A 23,992-nucleotide genomic window follows, 5' to 3' on the forward strand; every position below is an offset into this window, starting at 1 on the left:
GGCTGGGGATCCTAAAAAGGTTGGGATACCTCACTAAAAAACATGCAGAGAGACTTGATTCACTCAACAATGACTGATGTTTAAAAGAGGCAGCATAGGAGAGAGGGTCAAATTATGGGCTGTGCTGCCAGATACCTGGGTGTGAATCCACAGTCCAAAGTTATATACCTTGAGGAAAGATACTTAAGATGTCTCCGTTTCCTAAACTGTAATAAGAGGATAACAGCACCTAACTCATAGGATTGATGTAAGGATTAAATGAGTTAACACACTAAACAGTTAAACAGTTAAAAAGTGCTTAAAATAGTGCCAGGCGCACAGTGAGTTCTGAATAGTTGTTAGCTATGATTATCATTATGACTACTATGTACATGGCACAGAGTCAGGTACTAGAGGTGGGGAGGTAGAGAGAAAATAAAGCATGCCTAAGACTGTCCTTTTCCTCCAGGAGTTCATTTTAAAGAGGGAAATTGATTATTACTCTGTAGCAGCACTGCCCAATAGAAATACAAGCCACAAATGTAAAAATAACTTTAAATTTCCTTGTAGCCATATCGAAAAGGTAAAAGAAACAGGCAAAATTAATACATTTTATTTAATCCAGTACATCCCAAATATCATTTCAACATGTTATCAATATAAAAATTATTGATATGTTTTTCTATTCTCTTTTTTGTACTGAGTCTCCAAAATCTAGTGTGCATTTTACACTTAGGGCAATCTCAACTTGGACCAATCACATTTCAAGTGCTCTAAGCCACATGTGGCTGATGGTTATTGTATAGGACAGCGCAGTTCTATAGAACATTAGGACTTGGAATGTGCTCTAAAAGAGACTGATTCGTTTCTCAGATCACTCATTCCTTCCTCAGTTATGTCCTGTCCCTTCCCTCAATAAGCTTTCAGTCTAGGGGGAAATACAAATAATCAGACGACCACAATAAAGTGGCCATGATAGCGCTCTGGCAGACTGCTATCACAGTAACATATGCACCTTTCCTAGGTATGTCCGGATTATATCAGAAAATCAAATTTTCTTATTTTTCAAAGAATTTGTGAAATGCAGAGAAAAAAAAACAAAACAGGGAATAATTGGCTCTGAAAAGCTTTTAAATACTCCAGTGCCGAGAAGAGTGCAGAGGGAAGTGTCAGCCTTCAGGGCAGAGGAAACCCAAGGACTCCAGAAGAGAAAACCACAGAGTGTGTGCGCTTGTCTGGGGGATGGAGGCCAGCAAGGGATTTCCAGTCTCAGGAAGGAACCAGCATATCTTAATAAGGTCTAAGGCCCACAGGCCATCTGCTCCAGGGAGAATTCAATTAAAATACTAGAAGTTAAATCCGAAGGGTCTTGGCGAGGGCTTACAGAAGTTAAGTCAGGTGGGGGCGGGGGAAGCTCGGATAGAACCGAGCTCACCTCCAGGGAATGGGTCCTTGAGAGGCCTCCACGGTGGACCGCAAGGGGCTGATACTGACGTTGGTCCTCTTTGAGGACAATTTGTAGGGGGCTCTGAAGAAGGGGTGACTGATGGGCAAGGAGACCCAAAGGCGCCCCGGCAATACAGGAGCTGATGGGCCGGCCTTCGTGGCGCCAGAGACGCACAGCAGGCTAAAGGGTTCGGGGGTTTCCTGCGGGTTCGGGAGGAGGTGGGCGTTGCCTCGGGGGTGCGGGTCCAGGGCTCAGGCGGCGCCCAACTCCGTGGGGGCCAGTACCGAGGGGACCCCACGTCCCAGACGGACGACTTCCCGGGGTCTCCCCACGGACCAGGCTGACCGTGGGTCTGGAAATTCCGCCGCCTTGGAGGGGTCGGTGCCAGGTCCCAGACTCACCGCGCGGCTTCGGCGAAGGCCTCAGCTGCCGCCGCCAGCGCCGGTACCGCCGCTTTCAGGCCCCCGACCCCACCACCCGCCTTCCCCGCTGTCCTCTAAGCCGGGCGGGAGGGAAGGCGGGCTCCCAGCCCTAAGGACCAATCGACGGGCGTAAGAAGAAGATGGACTGGAACATCGGCCAATAGTCATTAAGGAGAAGTGAGGCTTCGGGACCCGGCTTCTCAAGGGGGCGGGGACTGTTCAAATAGACAAACCCCGTGGCCAGTGGCAGGCGAAAGGAGGCTTAGGTCCACTCGGGAGAACCAATCAGTCGTGAGTTGACTTCAGTCACTTCCACGCACACATCCGGTGCATCGTTACTATAATTCCCCTCTGCACCTGGGCCGTGGAGGTGCGCATTCCGCTGTCTGGGTACCGTGGAATGGAACCACGAGGCGGTAGGCGGAGGTTCGCGACCCCGCCGGATTTAATTTTCGAGACCAGAGTGTGAGCGATGCCAGCGCCTTGTAATCACTGGAGCAAAAGAAGTGGAATTTTCGGACTAGCGCTACTTGTGCATCCGTGATTTCTCTTTTGTGAAATGTAATACGCATTTGAAAGCGTTTTTAGATTTCCCCACTTTTCCAAAATTATCTAGCTCACAAGATCATCCACGAGAAACCGTAGACAAGTTTTAGCTAAATAAGCTGCTCGTAAACAAATAATTTCAAAGTAGTATCATTTAAAAAACATCCTTTCGAAAATCAATAGCAAAAATGGAATTTGACTGCATCTCTTTTTTAAAAAAATCACGGTCTGTTTATTATAGTAAGCACTGAAAATTCCTAAGTACCTCACAATAGGAGTCCGATTAAATAAAATATAGTAATTTATATTAAGGAAAATGTAGGTAGCCATTAATAATCGTAATGTAGATGAACATTTGCTAAGAAGGAAAAGGGTTCACAATTATACCATGTAAGTATAATATAACCTATTAAAAATGTATATGTTTCTTATGTGTCTATGTTCACATGGGGAAAATATACAACTAAGATGTAATGGAATTTGGGGAAGGCATATTTTTTCTTTACACATTACCATCATTTACTTTTTTACTTTAATTAAATAAAAAGTGTTCGTTGAAGAGGTGTGAGTTTCCAGAAGTACTAAATTAGCAAATAAAAGAGGTTTGGTAGTGTTCTGTGGCTAAAAAACGCTTTGGCAGATTTAAGAGAAAAAGAAGTTATGACTACTTTTTTTTGATGTGGACCATTTTAAAAATCTTTATTGAATTTGTTACAATATTGCTTCTGTTTTATGTTTTGGTTTTTTTGGCCATGAGGCATGTGGGATCTTAGCTCCCTGAGGGGATCAAACCCACACCCCCTGCACTGGAGCGTGAAGCCTTAACCACTGGACCACCAGGGAAGTCCCATGACTACTTCTTTAGATTTAGAATCTTTACATTGATTCTTCTGTGAAATAATTGTTCCTCTGAATTTCATATTTTTCACTTGTTTTCAACATCTCTATATTTAGTCGTTAAACATTTTTGAATGTGTAATACATTCACTATTCAAATCTCAAAATAATTAAAAATTATGCTTATCATTATAAGTCTTGCTCCACCCCTGCCCCTTCACTACTTATTTTCTTAGTTCTTATGTATCTCTAGATTTTACATTTTTTATATTTCTATGTAAATAAAAGACAAATATAAATATATATTCTTTTTTCCCTTTTTTGTTACGCTATATACACTGTTCTGTACTTTTTAAAATTCTAGGATACCTTGGCTTCCCTGGTGGTGCAGTGGTTAAGAATCCGCCTGCCAATGCAGGGGACATGGGTTCAAGCTCTGGTCCGGGAAAAACCCCACATGCTGCGGAGCAGCTAAGCCCGTGCGTCACAGCTACTGAGCCTGCGCTCTAGAGCCCGCGAGCCACAGCTACTGAAGCCCGCGTTTTGCAACTACTGAAGCCCACGTGCCTAGAGCCTGTGCTCCGCAGCAAGAGAAGCCACCGCAATGAGAAGCCCATGCTCGCCGCAACTAGAGAAAGCCCGCGCGCAGCAACGAAGACCCAATGCAGACAAAAGAAATAAATTAAATAAATAAATTTATTTTTTAAAAAATTCTACGGTATCTTAGAGTTCTTTCTTACTGTATAGAAGGCTTCCTTGTTCTTTTGTTATTCTTATAGCTGCATAGTGTTCCATCACATGGATATATCATAATTTATATTTCCATTTCTCTGTTGATGGACACGTGTTGTTTTCAAATTCATGCTATTACTAATGATGCTGCAATGAATGCCTTTGTAGATATATAATTTTATTCCCTGGTGGCTATACAAAATAGTACCAAAAATGCGATTATAGGGTCAGAGGGTAAATGCATGTGTAATTCGATGGATATTGTCAAATTCATCTCTGCAAGGGAGGTATCAATTTTTACTTCCACCAGCAATATATGAGGTTTTTGTCTCCCTAAGACGTGGTATGGCCCTGTTTTCTAATTAACAATCAAAGATGGTTTTATAGCGATAGTAATCAGTGCATTTATAGGTCTCTTTTCAGTTTACACAGAGCTTTCTTGTCCATTATGCTAAAATAATAACTAATATTTATTGAGCACTTACAAGCTATCAGGCATTTTGGCGGACCTTATAGAGTAGTGGCTAAAAGCATCTTGGAGTCAAAACTAACCGAATCTGAAACTTAGCTCCAACATTTACTGACTATATGAGAAAGCACTTATGTACCTATTTCCTTATTTATAAAACTAGAAGGATTATAATGCACCTACTTCGGTAGGTGGTATTGTGTGGGTTAAATGCTAATACCTGTAAAATACCCAAAACACTGTATGACACATATGAACAGTCAGCAAATGCTGTCACTGCTGTTCCTGAACATCTCTATGAATGAGGCAGTTCATATTGTTCCCACTTTGTATAGGAGTAATCTGATGTCCAGAGGAATTGGGTCATACAGTTGGTAAGTGGTAGAGCCAGGATTTGAATATATCTGCTTCTTCCTCTTGTCTGATTCGGCAGCATTGGATATTCAGGTTTGGCCAACATTGCAAGTACGTGCTGGGTGGTGGAGTTGTAAATGTTTAACAACCAGCTGGGATGGGAGGGCGGCATGTATGTATATACTGGGCTTCCTTCATCATGTGTGACTTGTGAGGTCAGAATGCTCTGTCTTGAAATTCTTAATGATTTTTGAACAAGAGGTCCTGCATTTTTATTTTGCACTGGGCACCAAAATCATGTAGTCAGTCCTGTGTCCATATATGTTATATGTGTATTATAACGCTCACTAATACGAAGAATGTGTAGCACAAAACTTACAAATAATAATAAAATACACGATACTCTTTATTATAAATTCCATATAGCCAGTTGATTCTAACAGTATGCTTTCTTTGATACTGTGTAGCCTCTGTGGTTGCATTGACCAATGAGTGTAGTTCCAACATGACTGTTGGTTGATATTATCTTTTTTTTTTTTTTTAAAATATGGGCTTCCCTGGTGGCACAGTGGTTAAGAATCCACCTGCCAATGCAAGGGACATGGGTTCAAGCCCTGGTCCAGGAGGATCCCACATGCTGCGGAACAACTAAGCCCGGGCGCCACAACTACTGAGCCCGCATGCCACAACTACTGAGCCTGCGCTCTAGAGCCCGTGCTCCAGAACAAGAGAAGCCACTGGAATGAGAAGCCTGCACACTGCAATGAAGAGTGGCCCCCGCTTGCCGCAACTAGAGAGAGCCCACAGCAATGAAGACCCAATGCAGCCAAAAATAAATAAATAAAATAAAACAAAAAATGTATGTATTTTAAAATATTTATTTAGGCTGTGCTGGGTCTTAGTTGCGGCTCGTGGGATCCTCGTTGTGGCATGCGAGATCTTTAGTTACGGCATGAGAACGCTTAGTTGCAGCATGCATGAAGGATCTAGTTCCCTGAACAGGGGTCAAACCCGGGTCCCCTGCATTGGGAACGCGGAGTCTTACCCACTGGACCACCAGGGAAGTCCCAGTATTATCTTTTACGTTAAGGAGTAGGTGGAAAGTGAAACAATCGAGATATATTGAACTTCACTAGTTCGTCAATGACATGAATGGCTTCTTTGCTGAATTGGATAATATTCTAATACTGGAAGTATATTTCCTCAAATTTTTGCTGCTACTCAAAACGAAACAGCTACAGAGTTGACACACTTAAAATTTAATTCGGGCCTTCCCTGGTGGCGCAGTGGTCGAGAGTCCGCCTGCCGATGCAGGGGACACGGGTTCGTGCCCCGGTCCGGGAAGATCCCATATGCCGCGGAGCGGCTGGGCCCGTGAGCCATGGTCGCTGAGCCTGCGCGTCCAGAGCCTGTGCTCCGCAACGGGAGAGGCCACAGCAGTGAGAGGCCCACGTAACGCAAAAAAAAAAAAAAAAAAAAAAATTTAATCTGCATTATTAACTTTTCTCTCTCACTTTCTTAATTCCAGATGATGTACAAAAAATTATGAAGCATTTGCTGATTTGTGTGGTATGAATACTCCCATCATGGCAGATTTCAAACCACCAGCGGATATCACTGAATGAACAGGTAGGAAGAGATAAGCAGCAGCACATCATTATGTAGTATTTCCACAATGCAGATAAAATAGACATAAATAACCTGAAGAGCATAAATGGTAAAGTGTAGTGAAATAATTAGGAAGTAATGAGTTTTGAGTATTTGTTACCTTGGCTTTTAATATAATGGATCTACTTGCAAGTTTGTATAATTTAATTTAATTTTTTTTTTTTTCAGTACGCGGGCCTCTCACTGCTCTGCCCTTTCCTGTTGCAGAGCACAGGCTCCAGACGTGCAGGCTCAGCGGCCATGGCTCACGGGCCCAGCCGCTCCGCGGCATGTGGGATCCTCCCGGACCGGGGCACGAACCCACGCCCCCTGCATCGGCAGGCGGACTCTCAACCACTGCGCCACCAGGGAAGCCCTAATTTAATTTTTAATAATGCCTTTGCTTAATGACTGCTCACAAAATTCCTAAAAATCTAACAATTGGCTCTCTCCAGCCAGAACAAGCTACAGATATGGACCATAAGCTCCCAGAAGGCAGGAAATGGAGATACAAAGCTGGCCAACTGGTGGGTGGGGAGGAGGGCAGTTCTGTGCATGAATAAGTAAATAAATTAGAAGAAAGATAAAAAGGCAGTCAGGGCAGTATATGGAATATGCATAATAAAAAGTGGGAATTATTGCTGTTGTGATTATTACCAGAGCTAATAATTTCTTTTTTAAAATTTTAGTTTAGTTTTTTTAAATTGAGCTATAGTTGATTTACAATATTGTGTTAGTTTCAGGTGTACAGCAAAGTGATTCAGATACATATGTGTATATTCTTTTTCAGATTCTTTTCCATTATAGGTTATTACAAGATATTGAATATAGTTCCCTGTGCTGTACAGTAAATCCTTATTTATCTATTTTATATATAGTAGTGTGTATCTTTTAATCCCAAACTCCTAATTTACCCCTCCCCCCTTTCTCTTTGGTAACCATACGTTTGTTTTCTGTTTCTGTGAGTCTGTTTCTGTTTTATCAAAAAGTTCATTTGTATTATTTTTAAGATTCCCCCTATGTGATATCATATAATATTTGCCTTTCTCTGTCTGACTTCACTTCGTATGATACTCTCTAGGTCCATTCATGTTGCTGCAAATGGCAATATTTCATTCTTTTTATGGCTGAGTAATATTCCATTTTATATATATCTTTATCCATTCATCAGTTGATGGACCTTTAGGTTGCTTCAATGTCTTGGCTAAGCTAATAATTTCCTAGACATCGTCATTCCCCATTTCAGAGCTTCGGTTTTCTCATTTGGAAAGGAAGTTTAATTACACCTTTCTTATCACCCTCAATGTGCTCCCTGATTTTTAGCCGTTTTATTCACTGCTGCGTGCAATAGTAGGTGTTCAGTAAATGTTGCACACAGTAGGCTTTCAATAAATGCGTGTTGAGTGAAAAAAAATGAATGAGTCCTATTTCCGTGAGAGAAAGCTCTTGGTAAGTCGTAAAGCGACACGCATTCGTGGCCCTTCTCGAGATACTAAGTGAGGCTGTTTCCAGCAAGTCCGGGAGCAACTGCCGCTCGCGGACCGTCGGGGAGAGGAAGGGCTGGACCGCTGGGTCGCTGCACTGTCCCGGCCCCGCCCCCGCCCCAAGCCCCGGCCCCGCCCTCAGCCTGGTCCCGCCTTCAACCCCGCCCCGGCCCGGGCCCGCGCGTCCCGTCCCTGTTTCCCGGCGGGCCTACAGTGGCGAGTGCCCAAGATGGTCGCTCCCGCGGCTGCGTAGAGGCGGCAGCGGTTCAGTCTCGGGCTGTAGGGCGAGGCGGGCGTCTGGAAGCGGTCCTCGCCCAGGTGACAGGAGGTCGGGGAGGTGCCGCCGAGCCTCGTGGGGTGCCAGGCCCGCTCGCTGCAGTCCCCGGGCCCCGCCGCCTCCCTGTCCCTGCCCCCGGGTGGAACCGAAGAAGGTCAGGTCCGCCGCCCCGCCTGTACTCGCCTCAGGGCGGACGCTGTGTGTGGGTGGCTCACTGTTTAACATTGACTTCACCCAAGTGCGTTCTCCATGGCGGCCTTGCAGGTCCCGGGGGAGAAGGTTAACATCCAGGCAGGAGAGACGGCCAAGGTCGGGGACAGGGACCTGTTGGGGAACGGCTGTCCGGAGCAGGACAGACCGCCGCAGCGCTCGTGGAGGCAGAAGTGCGCCTCCTATGTTCTGGCCCTGCGGCCCTGGAGCTTCAGTGCCTCACTCACCCCGGTAGCCCTGGGCAGTGCCCTGGCCTACAGATCCCAGGGCGTCCTGGATCCCAGGCTACTGGTGGGTTGTGCCGTAGCTGTCCTCGCTGTGCACGGGGCTGGAAATTTGGTCAACACTTACTACGACTTTTCCAAGGGCATTGACCACAAAAAGAGTGATGACAGGACACTGGTGGACCGAATCTTGGAGCCCCAGGATGTCGTCCGGTTTGGAGTCTTCCTCTACACCTTGGGCTGTGTCTGTGCTGCTTGCCTCTACTACCTGTCCCCTCTGAAACTGGAGCACTTAGCTCTCATCTACTTCGGAGGCCTGTCTGGCTCCTTTCTCTACACAGGAGGTAAGAATTGGCCTGTTTGCTGTGCTGCAGGTCTTGGTTGCAGGTATCGGAAACTGCGGTTTGCATAGGAATTATAGGGTTAGTGGAGAGGTGTCAAAGGTTATTTTATTTTTTCTTTGGCGCACCATGTGGCCTGCGGAACTCCCCCCTACTCGGGATGCAAGTGGCGCCCCCTGGGAGTGGAAGCTGGAGTCTTAACCACTAGACCACCAGGGAAGTCCTCAAAGGTTATTTTCTGAATTAGGCCACTTTATGTGAAATCTATAATGTTTGGGTCGTGTGGATTTGGGGGGTAGCATTCCTGGCTTGGCTTATGGATGTTAGGAATAACTTATATATGGAAATTTTTTGTGTCTAGTTTCCACTGGTTGGTCATACCTTATAATGCCACAGTTTCAAATTTTACTGTAATTAAATTTGAAAAGCTCAAATTATACACCTGATTATTTTCAGCTAGTTTGCTAGGTGATCCCTTGCAGCAGGCTGATTAAGGTAGTGATGGGCTGGTGGTTAAGCCCTATTTATTGAGCACCTATTATGTGCCAGGCTCTGTTCTATGTGAACACAGCAGTCAAGTCCCTGCCCTTGTGGAAGTGATTTTATATATCATGAGAAGAGACAGAAAATAAAAATAGTAAATTATCGGTAGGATGACCAACATCCTGGTTTGCTCAGCACTGAGTGTTCCTAAGATGTGGGGCTTTGGAAACCAGGAGAGTTCCTGGTAAGCCAGGATGAATTTGTACCTTGGTTACAGTACCTGAAAAGAAGATAAATGCTATAGGAAAAAGAAGGAGAGCAAGGAGGGAGGACACAGCTTTCTGCTTTAACTAGTTTGATCAGGGTAGGCCTCTTAAAGAAGGTAACATGTGAACAAAGATTGTAAGAGGCGACAGGTGAGGGAGTTGCCTGAGCAGATATCTGGAGGAAGAGTATCTTGGAACAGCAGTCGCCAAAGGCAGGAGTGTCCCTGAAGGGTTGGAGGAACAGCATGGAGTCCAGGGTGTGAATGAGGGAGAGAGTAAAAGGAGGAAAAGTAAGAGAAGTTTGTTGTGGGGGGGCAGGGTGGCACAAAAATGCTGTAAGCCTTAATGTTTTAAAAGAATCACTCTGGCTAAGGTACTGAGAATGGATAAAGAGGGGTAAGGGTAGCAGCAGGTGCACCCAGAGGAGGCTGTTGAGTAAACCAGGCAAGGGATGTCTGGTGGCTTGAATCAGGGTGGGAGTAGTGGAGAGGGACGTAGTCAGATTCTGAATTTATTTTGAAGGTAAACAGGGTTTTCTGATAGCTGGGATGTGAGGCAGGAGAGAAACAGAGAAATTAAACATAACTCTAAGGTTTTGTCCTGAGTAACAGGAATAGTGGTGTTGATGTCTAGTGAGAGAGAGAAGGTTGAACATAGGTCTGTGGAGAGAAAGTTGAGAAATTGACTTTGGACATCTTAATGTATTAGATCTCCAAGGGGGTGTCAAGTTGATAGTTGGGTATGAGTCTGATTTTGGAGAAGAGGTCTGAGCTGGAGATAGAGACATTTGGGAGTCTTGCACATAGATAAAGTGGTATGACTGGGGGAGATCCCGGAGCGGGGGCAGTGTTGATAGACCTGAGGGTGAGCCCCGGGGCACTCCAACATTAAGAGGTGGGGAGAGTAGAAGGAAGGCAAAGGGAACTGCAGTGGAGCATCTGGCAGAGAAAGAAGAAACGCAAGAGACTATGGTATCCTGGCAGCCAATTGTAAAAAGTTCACTGAGGGAAATCAGCAGGGTGCTGAAATAGAATGAATGTATCAGGTAGTGGTGGATGGAATAGGTCCTCTCTGTGAAGGTAACACTTAAACTAAGACTTGACAGATAAGGAGCCAGCCATGGGCAGAATTGGGGTCTGATTTGGGTCCTTCAGGGATGAAGGAACAGCAAATGCAAATGTCCTGGAGTAGGGTAAGACTTGGCATCATTTAGTATCTGCTGAAAGGCCAGCGTGATCAAGAGGAAGACTGAGATGCAGCTGTCGGGGCAGGCAGGGGCTAGATCACGCTGTCTCATAGGGCCTCAGTCTCCGCCGGTTCCTCCTCACTCCCAACCTCCAAGCCTAGTCCTTGGACCTCTCTTCTTTAGCTCCATTTACTCCCTTAGGGATTTTAGCCCGTCTCGTGTCTTCTATTGCCATCTATTAAGCTGGTGACAAATTTCTACCTCCAGACCAGATCTTTCCACTAAACCCCAAACTCAAATCCAACTTCTTACTGAGTAACTTCTCTGAGAGGTTACAGGCATCTCAAGCTTGACACGTCTGAGACCAAATTCCTCATCTGCTCACACAGAAATCTGCTCTACGCTCAGCTTTCCCTGTATCACTCGATGGCAACTCCATCCTTCTCGTTCTTCAGGCTGAAGATCATGGGCATCATCCTTGACTCTTCTTTCTCACATCTTGCATCCAGACCATCAGCAAGTCTCATTGACTCCACTTCTTTTTTTTTTTTTTTTAATTTTTTTTTTAATTTTATTTTTTTATACAGCAGGTTCTTATTAGTTATCCATTTAATACATATTAGTGTATACATGTCAATCCCAATCTCCCAATTCATCACATGCCCCCCACCCCCACCCCCCAGCCGCTTTCTCCCCTTGGTGTACATACGTTTGTTCTCTACTTCTGTGTCTCAGTTTCTGCCCTGCAAACCGGTTCATCTGTACCATTTTCCTAGGTTCCACACATATGCATTAATATACAATATTTGTTCTTCTCTTTCTGACTTACTTCACTCTGTATGACAGTCTCTAGATCCATCCATGTCTCTACAAATGATCCAATTTCATTCCTTTTTATCGCTGAGTAATATTCCATTGTATATATGTACCACATCTTCTTTATCCATTTGTCTGTCACTGGACATTTAGGTTGCTTCCATGTCCTGGCTACTGTAAATAGTGCTGCAGTGACAATTAGGGTGCATGTGTCTTTTTGAATTACGGTTTCCTCTGGGTATATGCCCAATAGTGGGATTGCTGGGTCATATGGTAATTCTAATTTTAGTTTTTTAAGGAACCTCCATACTGTTCTCCATAGTGGCTGTATCAGTTTACATTCCCACCAACAGTGCCAGAGGGTTCCCTTTTCTCCACACCCTCTCCAGCATTTGTTGTTTGTAGATTTTCTGATGCTGCCCGTTCTAACTGGTGTGAGGTGATCCCTCATTGTAGTTTTGATTTGCATTTCTCTAATAATCAGTGATGTTGAGCAGCTTTTCATGTGCTTGTTGGCCATCTGTATGGAGAGATGTCTATTTAGGTCTTCTGCCCATTTTTGGATTGGGTTGTTTGATTTTTTAATATTGAGTTGTATGAGCTGTTTATATATTTTGGAGATTAATCCTTTGTCTGTTGACTCGTTTGCAAAAATTTTCTCCCATTCTGAGGGTTGTCTTTTCGTCTTGTTTCCTTTGCTGTGCAAATGTTTTTTAAGTTTCATTAGGTCCCATTTGTTTATTTTTGTTTTTATTTCCATTGCTCTAGGAGGTGGATCAAAAAAGATCTTGCTGTGATTTATGTCAAAGAGTGTTCTTCCTATGTTTCCCTCTAAGAGTTTTATAGTGTCCGGTCTTACATTTAGGTCTCTAATGCATTTTGAGTTTATTTTCGTGTATGGTGTTAGGGAGTGTTCCAATTTCATTCTTTTACATGTAGCTGTCCAGTTTTCCCAGCACCAATTATTGAAGAGACTGTGTTTTCTCCATTGTATATCCTTGCCTCCTTTGTCATAAATTAGTTAACCACAGGTGTGTGGGTTTATCTCTGGGCTTTCTATCCTGTTCCATTGATCTATGTTTCTGTTTTTGTGCCAGTACCATATTGTCTTGATTACTGTAGCTTTGTAGTATAGTCTGAAGTCAGGGAGTCTGATTCCTCCAGCTCCGTTTTTCCCCCTCAAGACTGCTTTGGTTATTCGGGGTCTTTTGTGTCTCCATACAAATTTTGAGATTTTTTGTTCCAGTTCTGTAAAAAATGCCATTGGTAATTTGATAGGGATTGCATTGAATCTGTAGATTGCTTTGAGTAGTATAGTCATTTTCACAATATTGATTCTTCGAATCCAAGAACATGGTATATCTCTCCATCTGTTCGTATCATCTTTAATTTCTTTCATCAGTGTCTTATAGTTTTTTGCATACAGGTCTCTTCTCTCCCTAGGTAGGTTTATTCCTAGGTATTTTATTCTTTTTGTTGCAGTGGTAAATGGGAATGTTTCCTTAATTTCTCTTTCAGATTTTTCATCATTAGTGTATAGGAATGCAAGAGATTTCTGTGCATTAATTTTGTGTCCTGCAACTTTACCAAATTCATTCATTAGCTCTAGTAGTTTTCTGGTGGCATCTTTAGGGTTCTCTATGTGTAGTATCATGTCATCTGCATACAGTGACAGTTTTACTTCTTCTTTTCCAATTTGTATTCCTTTTATTTCTTTTTCTTCTCTGATTGCTGTGGCTAGGACTTCCAACACTGTTGAATAATAGTGGTGAGAGTGGACATCCTTGTCTTGTTTCTGATCTTAGAGGAAATGCTTTCAGTTTTTCACCATTGACAATAATGTTTGCTGTGCGTTTGTCGTATATGGCCTTTATTATGTTGAGGTAGGTCCCCTCTTTGCCCACTTTCTGGAGAGTTTTTATCATAAATGGGTGTTGAATTTTGTCAAAAGCTTTTTCTGCACGTATTGAGATGATCATATGGTTTTTCTTCTTCAGTTTGTTAATATGGTGTATCACGTTGATTGATTTGCATATATTGAAGAATCCTTGCATCCCTGGGATAAATCCCACCTCATCATGGCATATGATCCTTTTAATGTGTTGTTGGTTTCTGTTTGCTAGTATTATGAGGATTTTTGCATCTATATTCATGAGTGATATTGGTCTGTAATTTTCTTTTTTTGTAGTATCTTTGTCTGGTTTTGGTATCAGGGTGATGGTGGCCTCATAGAATGAGTTTGGGAGTGTTCCTTCCTCTGCAACTTTTTAGAGGAGTTTGAGAAGGATGGGTGTTAGCTCTTCTCTAAATGTTTGATAGAATTCACCTGTGAAGCCATCTGGTCCTGGACTTTTGTTTGTTGGAAGATTTTTAATCACAGTTTCAATTTCATTACTTGTGATTGGTCTGTTCATATTTTCTATTTCTTCCTGGTTCAGTCTTGGAAGGTTATACCTTTCTAAGAGTTTCTCCATTTCTTCCAGGTTGTCCGTTTTATTGGCATAGAGTTGCTTAGTCTCTCTCTCTCTACTAAGAGAGTGGTAGTTTCTTAGGATGCTTTGTATTTCTGTGGTGTCTGTTGTAACTTCTCCTTTTTCATTTCTAGTTTTATTGATTTGAGTCCTCTCCCTCTTTTTCTTGTTGAGTCTCGCTAATGGTTTATCCATTTTGTTTATCTTCTCAAAGAACGAGCTCTTAGTTTTATTGATCTTTGCAATTGTTTTCTTTGTTTCTATTTCATTTATTTCTGCTCTTTATGATTTCTTTCCTTCTACTAACTTTGGGTTTTGTTTGTTCTTCTTTCTCTAGTTCCTTTAGGTGTGAGATTAGATTGTTTATTTGAGATGTTTGTTGTTTCTTGAGGTAGGATTGTATTGCTCTAAACTTCCCTCTTAGAACTGCTTTTGCTGCTTCCCATAGGTTTTGGATCGTCGTGTTTTCATTGCCATTTGTGTCTAGGTATTTTTTGATTTCCTCTTTGAATCTTCAGTGATCTCTTGGTTATTTAGTAACGTATTGTTTAGCCTCCAGGTGTTTGTGTTTTTTACGTTTTTTTCCCTGTAATTGATTTCTAATCTCATAGCGTTGTGGTCAGAAAAGATGCTTGATATGATTTCAGTTTTCTTAAATGTACTGAGGCTTGATCTGTGACCCAAGATGTGATCTATCCTGGAGAATGTTCCGTGCGCACTTGAGAAGAAAGTGTATTCTGCTGTTTTGGGATGGAATGTCCTATAAATATCAATTAAATCTATCTGGTCTGTTGTGTCATTGAAAGCTTGTGTTTCCTTATTAATTTTCTGTTTGGATGATCTGTCCATTGGTGTAAGTGAGGTGTTAAAGTCCCCCACTATTATTGTGTTACTGTCGATTTCCTCTTTTATAGCTGTTAGCAGTTGCCTTATGTATTGAGGTGCTCCTATGTTGGATGCATATATATTTATAATTGTTATATCTTCTTCTTGGATTGGTCCCTTGATCATTATGTAGTGTCCTTCCTTGTCTCTTATAACATTCTTTATTTTAAAGTCTATTTTATCTGATATGAGTATTGCTACTCCAGCTTTCTTTTGATTTCCATTTGCGTGGAATATCTTTTTCAATCCCTCAGTCTGTATGTGTCCCTAGGTCTGAAGTGGTTCTCCTGTAGACAGCATGTATATGGGTCTTGTTTTTGTATCCATTCAGCGAGCCTGTGTATTTTGGTTGGAGCATTTAATCCATTCACGTTTAAGGTAATTATCGATATGTATGTTCCTATTACCATTTTCTTAATTGTTTTGGGTTTGTTTTTGTAGGACCTTTTCTTCTCTTGTGTTTCCCACTTAGAGAAGTTCCTGTAGCATTTGTTGTAGAGCTGGTTTGGTGGTGCTGAATTCTTTTAGCTTTTGCTTGTTTGTAAAACTTTTGATTTCTCCATCGAATCTGAATGAGATCCTTGCTGGGTAGAGTAATCTTGGTTGTAGGTTCTTCCCTTTCATCACTGTAAATATGTCATGCCACTCCCTTCTAGCTTGTAGAGTTTCTGCTGAGAAATCAGCTGTTAACCTTATGGGAGTTCCCTTGTATGTTATTTGTCATTTTTCCCTTGCTGCTTTCAATAATTTTTCTTTGTTTTTAAATTTTGCCAGTTTGATTACTATGTGTCTCAGCATGTTTCTCCTTGGGTTTCTCCTGTATAGGACTCTGTGCTTCCTGGACTTGCGTGGCTATTTCCTTTCCCATGTTAGGGAAGTTTTCCTCTATAATCTCTTCAAATATTTTCTCAGGTCCTTTCTGTCTCTCTTCTTCTGGAACCCCTATAATGTGAATGTTGGTGTGTTTAATGTTGTCCCAGAGGTCTCTTAGGCTGTCTTCATTTCTTTTCATTCTTTTTTCTGTATTCTGTTCTACAGCAGTGAGTTCCACCATTCTGTCTTCCAGGTCACTTATCCGTTCTTCTGCCTCAGTTATTCTGCTATTGATTCCTTCTAGTGTATTTTTTATTTCAGTTATTGTATTGTTCATCTCTGTTTGTTTGTTCTTTAATTCTTCTAGGTCTTTGTTAAATATTTCTTGCACCTTCTCGATCTTTGCCTCCATTCTTTTTCCGAGGTCCTGGATCATCTTCACTATCATTATTCTGAGTTCTTTTCCTGGAAGGTTGCCTATCTCCATTTCATTTAGTTGTTTTTCTGGGGTTTTATCTTGTTCCTTCATCTGGTACATAGCCCTCTGCCTTTTCATCTTGTCTATCTTTCTGTGAATGTGGTTTTTGTTCCACAGGCTGCAGGACTGTAGCGATTCCACTTCTAACATGCATTTGGGACTGGACCACTTCCCGTCACTTCCCACCACTACCACTGTCATCTCCCTCAATTATTGCAGCTGATTCTTTACCTGTCTCTGTGCATGCACCCTTGTCCCTTTCCCAGTGCTCCCAGATCAGCAGCCAGAGTAATCCTGCAGCTGTGTCAGTCGCCTGCTCAAAACTCTCCAGTGGCTCCCACCTCATTAGAGTAAAGGTCGGGGTCTTTACAATGACCCTCAGGGCCGGACATTATCTGCTCCACCCGCAATTCCCCACAACTCTCTGACCTGCTCTCCTCTTCACCATGCTCCAGCCACACTGCCCTGCTAGCTATTTCTGGAACACGCCAGGCATGCTCCTACCTCAGGTCCTTTGAGATGCTGTTTCCTCTGTTTAGAATGCTCTTCCCCCATCTGTGTGTATGATTTGCTTTCTAACTGCCACCCATTTGCTCTAATGTCAGCTTCTACCCTATTTAAAATTACAAAACAATAACAATTTTTTTCTGCAGCAGCTGAAAAAAATAAAATCACACACACACCCTGTGTCTCCCCTACAGTGCCTTCCCTATTGCTCTCCTCTGCTTTTTCTTCATAGCACACATTACTTTCTAACCACATAAAGTACTTACTTTGTTAATTATCTTCCCCCTTAGACTGTAAACTCCCTGGGGGTAGGGATTTCAGTCTCTTTGTTCTCTCCATCATGCCCAGAACAGTGCCTGGCAAGTAGTCAGCACTTAATATTTATTGAATGAACAAATGGAGAGACATTGAAATGTATTGAGCAGGTTAATGACATAATCTGATTTATGTTTTTTTTTAACGTTGACTTTTATCGATATATAGTTGACGTATGGTGAAATGCATGGATCTTAAGCGTTACAGTTTGATGAATTTTGACAATTACATACAGCTGTATAACCCATACCCCTACCATAATACAGAACATTTCTGTCACCCCCAAAAACTTCCTTGTGCTTTCTCCCTGTCAACCCCACTCTTCCCACCCCATCTAGAGGCCACCACTGTTGCGTGGTCTAGAACATCATGTAAATGGAATCATTCAGTATGAATTCTTGTGCCTGTTTTTGAGTTTCGTTGTGTTGTCATGTGTATCAGTAGTTCCTCTGTATCACTGAGAGGTAGCCATTGTATGGACATACCACAATTTGTTTATCCATTATCCTGTTCAGCGACTTTTGGATTATTTCCATATTTTGGCTATTACGACTGAACATTCATATTCAAGTCTTCTGTGGATATTTGTTTTCATTTTTCTTGGGTAAATGCCTAGGAATCGAATTACTGGGTCATAGGGTAGATGATGTTTAACTTTATGAGAAGCTGCCAAAGTGTTTTTGGAAGTGGTTCTACTGCTTTTACCTCCCCACCAGCGAGGCATGAGAGTTCCATTTACTCCACATCCTTTTGATGCCAACATTTTGGTTTATGTGTTAGGAAATTCATTCTGGCTGCTGTGTGGAGAACTGGCGCAGTGTCTCACCGTGCTGGCTCACGTGGAAGATGGTGTTGGGAGCAGGGGAGTGCCTAAAAGGAAACTCCCAGGTGGGCCACATCTCTGAATCAGGTGGAGCACATGAGCCTTGGGTCGGACGCTCAGGAAACAGGGCTTTCTGCTCAAGGGCTTTGTCATTTTCCGGTGTCAGATAACCTCAAGAAGCTTTGCTCATGTTGTTTTTTGCCAGGCGGTCTAAGGTGGTGTTCTTGGGTACTCTTGCCAGAGGTCAAGAGCCCCGAAGTCTGCTTGGAGAGCTGCAGAAAAATGCAGAAGAAGAGCAGACAGCTGGTGGAGAAATTTGCTAGACTGGTGCTGGGAGCATTCCTGCCTGGCATCTTCCTTGGGCAGGGGTAGTTGCCTAAACGTGTGAGATACTGCACAAGACATCGATTTCCTAATTTAGAATTGGAGCCGAGGTGCTGCTTGAGAGACCTTCCTCCTGGAGGGCATGTCCTCAGACAACCAAGTTACTTATCAAAACACTGCCTGGGGAGTACAGAATTAGTTTGCTGTGTGTTGGGGGTATCAGGGGCCATGCCTGTTATACCCTTTCCTGGAGATGCTTCCTTCCAAAGAATCAAGGGTGGTCCTTTAGCACTAAAGAATCCCAACCGCTAGGTGTGGAGGTAAATTTGGGCTGCATCTTGTTCTTTGGCTACCATGCTTTTAGATCTTGTACAGATCATTGTCCCTTATCGTTTTAGGCTGTTTAAAATGCAATTGATGACCCAATAGTTTTTTTTTTAATTTTCTGATCCTGAGGCCATGCCTTGGTAGCTTGATTAGATCAGAGGTTTCCCAAGCTTCTGTAGCAATATATGTGTGGATCACCTCTTTGAGTGGGTGTCTCTCACCCTTTCCATGCTGCTTTGCCTGTTTCAATCCAAGTGGGACATTTTTCATGACCTTGGTTCCAAATTCCAGGTGCTTGTTACTGTAGCTCTGTGTTCAGCTCACCCTTTGTGTCAGGCACTGGGCAGCCAGCTGTTAACTGGCCAGACACGAGGCCCTGCCCTCACTGAAACCTACGGGTTAGTGGGAGAGACAGAGATTAAGAATTAGAAGTGCGGGAATTCCCTGGTGGTCCAGCGGTTAGGACTCTGAACTTCCACTGCAGGGGGCACGGGTTCCATCCCTGGTCGGGGAACTAAGATCCCGCATGCCACACAGTGCGGTCAAAAAAAAAACCACCAAAAACTAGAAGTGTGATGGAGTTTATGAAAGTGGAAGTCAGGGTGCTGTGGAGCATATTGCAAGGGAACCAAATGTGGTCTAGGGCTGAGGAAGGCTGCCTTGAGGAATGGTCTTTAAAGTCTTGAAGGATGAGTAGAAGTTAGCCAGGCAAGGGGTCGGGGTTGGGGGAGTGTCTGAAGGCCCTGAGGAACTGAAAGAAGTATATGTGGGGGCCAGTTTGAAAGATGGGGATTAGACAGGATTTGAAGTAGATTAGCAGTATGGGAGGAAAAGTTAGGGATTATGTAGTGTTTTAACTTCATGGGAACCAGAGAGGGGAAGCAGTGTTATAAGTTCCCTGTCTTAGCTGTCTTACTCATTATGTGGGTGAAAGTTGCTCTCTGTGGAGTTTGGGAACCCTGAACTTTCGCTGAGATTAACTGGCGATTTTCAGAACCAGAAGATGCTTCCAGAGGTCGTGGCTGAAAAGTAAGAGGCTGGGGTGGGTATTCCGTGAGGGGCTGATCTCAGGGCATTCCTGACAGAAGCAGTGTCTTGCAGGGGTTGGTGGAGGATGAAAGAAACGCAAGCCCTGGACCATAAGACCTGTGAGACCCTCAGGGCTCTCCCGTTGAGCTGTCTGTGACTTGGAACCCCCTGCTCTTTTTTATTTTTTTCAACGTTTTTCCATTTTTTATACAGTTTTTAAAGGTTACCTTCCACTTACATTTATTACAAAATACTGGCTGTATTCCCCGTGTTGTACAACACATCCTTGAGCCCATCTTACACCCAGTAGTTTGTACCTCCCACTTCCCACCCCTGTTTTGCCCCTCTACCCTCTTCCCCACTGGTAGCCACTAGTTTGGGAGGCCCCCGCTCTTTGTGGCAGGCCTTTGTTGGGGGACAGCAGGAAGGAAAACTCGGGGATGACTCTGAGACTGAACTGGGTGCTTAACGATTAGTCTTCTCTGTCCCTCTGTGCCACTGGAGAAAAAAAGTCAGATTTTGCTCTGGACGGGAGGGGAATGCAACCACTGCCCCGCTTCATAGCCTAAGAATATGCCCCATGCAGCCACAGCAGCCTGCCTTTTGACTGCCGCGGTTTCCAGCCCCTGATCTCACAGCAGCTCTCTGTGTTTTCTGGCCTAGGAATTGGATTCAAGTACCTGGCTCTGGGAGACCTCATCATCCTCATCACTTTTGGCCCGCTGGCTGTGATGTTCGCCTACGCCGTCCAGGTGGGGTCCCTGGCGGTCTTCCCGCTGGTCTACGCCATCCCCCTCGCCCTTAGCACCGAGGCCATCCTCCATTCCAACAATACCAGGGACATGGAGTCTGACCGGGAGGCTGGCATCGTCACGCTCGCCATCCTCATCGGCCCCACTCTCTCCTACATGCTCTACAACACGCTGCTCTTTCTGCCCTACCTGATCTTCAGCATCCTGGCTGTGCACTGCAGCATCAGCCTGGCACTGCCCCTGCTCACCATTCCCATGGCCTTTTCCCTTGAGAGACAGTTCCGAAGCCAGACTTTCAACAAACTGCCCCAGAGGACTGCCAAACTCAACCTTCTGCTGGGCCTCTTCTACGTTTCCAGCATCATTCTGGCACCGGCAGGCAGTCTGCCCAAACTCTAAGGGGATCAGTAGCCGCACGCCACAACGTGTCCCCCTTTCTTAGAACGTGTTGAAGGCAGAGTGTCTGAGGAGGGAAGGTGATTTGGCAGTGAGGGGCTTAAGGATGGCTTGTGAACGCCCACCTTTTTTATGATTACATTCTTAAAGAGAATGTTTCGTTTTTGTTATTTTGTTCCGTTTTATGGGGACTTCTTGAAACCACTCTGCTGTCAGAACAAGGTAAATTGGACGCATGGCCCTTGTTTTATTTATAATTTCCACTAGAGGGTGTTGTCAGGTCACTTTTAGTGGGCTACGAGGCCCTACGACTTGGTGAAGGAACCGCGCAGGTTGGCCTCCTGTCCTGAAAGAGCCATAGTAACTGGGCCAAGTAACTGGGCCAGTAAAGTGTCCTCTGCTGTTTTGGTCTGGCAGGATGCGTTGATGATCCCCAGTGACAAGGAGTACCTGTCTCTTACCCTGAGCACTTGGGTCCTGAAATACACTACCTTGAGAGAGAAGGCCCCTTATTAACAGCCCGACCAGGCTCTAGGCTTTTTGCCTAAATTGTGATTCAGACCCTTTTGTCCTCACTTCACTTATTGGCACAGTTGAGGAAAAGCATCAGATGACCCTGCAGCAGGACAGTGGAGCCGAGGGCTTGGAAGGAAAGAAAAAAAAACAAAAAAACAACACCTTGGAGGCAGCTGAGAAAATCACTATGCTTTTGGATAGAAACTGGTAGGGCGGCTGGTTTCCCCTTGTAGAGCCCGCTGGCATGACAGGAAGGACTCCCAGCCCTTTCAGTAACTCGCCGCGCTCTGAAGTTGTAGAGGCCCTGGCTGTCCTTGCCGACTACTGAAGGCCCACAAGGCCGCTTCTTCGCCTGCCCCCATCGTGTTTCCTCGCACTCCCCTATGCCCGCCCTCCATTTCTTTCAGGTCCCCATTTGTGTGTCTCCCATCCGTGGAGCCCTGCTGTTTGGGCAGCAGCTTAGCAACTGAGTCAGGGATGGTTGCCCCTGTCCACAGAACCAGAGGAAGAGCAGACCAAGGACAGCAGCTCCTCCATGAGTGAATAAGCCAGTGGTCAAACAGTCCTGACCCAGTTCAGCCAAAATGACAGGCTCATCAGTGAAGAAACTGCATCCTCCTCCTTGAGGACAGACACACAATACTGACCCGGCTTTTCCCAAAGGCTTCCGTTGCCTTGTGCAGAGATAGTTTGTACCCAGGATGGGGGAATTCCAGCATTGATCAAAGCCACCTCTTGTTTCAGTGGCTGTGAAGTATAACTTCTGGGCTAGAATTGCTTGGTTGCATTGGGTCCAAGACCAAAATAGATTGAGACCATCGTCATCATGCTTTTCTGTTGTGATTATAGCCATTCTGATAGGTATTTCAGGGTCTTGGCCCGCAGAAAATGACATCAGAACTAGCTCTTAATCCTTAAAATCAGGCCAATTACGATTTGGCTCCTTGAGTTAGAATTGGGTAGCTTACTTGGAAAAAACATATTTGGAAATTGCAAAAGTTCCTCTAAAGTTAAAGGTGGTTTGTCTGCAGAGTTCCAGAATCTTCAGATAGTGGTCAGAGCCCAGTAATGAGGAAAAGGAGGACAGCCGTCTCTCCTGTCTTGTCTTCTCCCAGCACCATTTTTGTTTTATGCCAGGCTAGTGGCATTTTGGTGCTCACAGGGGTCCTGCCTTCAAAGAGACAAGCTTTTCGGGCTCCTTCCCAGCAGGCCATTGTCACATAAGGCTCACCCCTGAGGCCGTCGGACTGAGAGCTCCCTGCGTCCACAGACCAGACCACCTTGGTAAGCCCTCCCTTCGGGGGTGTCAGTTAACCTCTGCACTGTGTTCCGGTGCAGGGTCTTTTTGTTTTTGTTTTTGCGGTATGCGGGCCTCTCACTGTGTGGCCTCTCCCGTTGTGGAGCACAGGCTCCGGATGCACAGGCTCAGCGGCCATGGCTCACAGGCCCAGCTGCTCCGCGGCATGTGGGATCCTCCCGGACCGGGGCACGAACCTGTGTCCCCTGCGTCGGCAGGCAGACTCTCAGCTACTGCCCCACCAGGGAAGTCCCTGGTGCAGGTTTTAATGCATATTTTTATATATAAATCTTTCTAAAAGGCCAAATTTGATGCCAGGTTTTATATGCAGGTCACTATAATTTGTATTACATCCCCTGATTCAATGAAGGTTTTCTTTAGACTTGTTAATAAACAAATTTTTTTAATTAAAAAAGGAAAATGCTTATCAGTGGTCTGGCTTCCCATTTCCCTGTGCTCTCTCCTGCTGCTTGCCTCATCGTCTGCTTGTGAACTCTGATTCATAAACCTCAGGAGACCAGCGCGGGCACATTTAGTGGGGAGGGGGTGGGGCGCCTGATCTTTGGCGGTGAGTTTGACCAGATTTGATGAGCCCTTAGGAGAGACAGTAGGGATTTGCCAAGAGCCAGGCAGGCCAGATTAGCCTTGTTTCCTTCTGTCGTTTCCTACTCTCATTTTTCTCGAGCAGGTCGCTGCTGATAGGTTGGGAACGTGCAGCAGATAGAGGACATTTGGGTTTCTGCTGGGCATTTGACGGTGTGTCCTCATGAACACAGCAGAGATACGTGGCAGGGATAATAGTCGAGCTAGGTGAATTTCTGGGAGACTGAAAAGGCTGCTTTGATGTGTGAAAGGAAAACTTTGCCATGAGTAAATACAGTAAGAAGTCCCCTACATTCGAACAAGTTCCATTCCGAGAGCGCGTTCGTAAGTCCCATTTGTTCCTAAATCCAACAGAGTTAGCTTAGGTACCCAGCTAACACGATGGGCTGTATAGTACTGTACTGTAATAGGTTTATAACACTTTTCACACAAATAATACGTAACAGACACAAAAAAGCAAACATTTTTCGTCTTACAGTACAGTACCTTGAGAAGTACAGTAGTCCCAGCTACATCACCACGGCTTTTACGCTTGCTTCTGGACATCCTGGGCTTGAAATAAAGATACTGTACTGCTGTACGCTATACGGTACTGTACAGCAAAGCCCACAAAAGCTCAGCCACCTGGAGAGGGTGCACGCACGCGACAGCGTACGCCAGACATACGAACTAACTTACGTGACTGGACACGCGTCCGCATCTTTGAAAGTTCGCAGCTTGAAGGTTCGTGTGTAGG

The 23,992-nt window shown here is 44.4% G+C and overlaps 1 protein-coding gene across 1 annotated transcript; it reads left to right on the forward strand.

The window, feature by feature from the left end:
• The first annotated feature begins 8,443 nt into the window (after positions 1-8,443).
• UBIAD1 (UbiA prenyltransferase domain containing 1) lies at positions 8,444-20,843 on the forward strand. The gene is made up of 2 exons (XM_065894604.1): positions 8,444-8,972; positions 20,356-20,843. The coding sequence occupies exons 1-2, from the start codon at positions 8,444-8,446 to the stop codon at positions 20,841-20,843; spliced, it is 1,017 nt and encodes a 338-aa protein (XP_065750676.1).
• The last annotated feature ends 3,149 nt before the right edge of the window (positions 20,844-23,992 follow it).

This window comes from Phocoena phocoena, chromosome 1 (assembly GCF_963924675.1).
Source record: "Phocoena phocoena chromosome 1, mPhoPho1.1, whole genome shotgun sequence".
Classification (NCBI taxonomy): domain Eukaryota; kingdom Metazoa; phylum Chordata; class Mammalia; order Artiodactyla; family Phocoenidae; genus Phocoena; species Phocoena phocoena.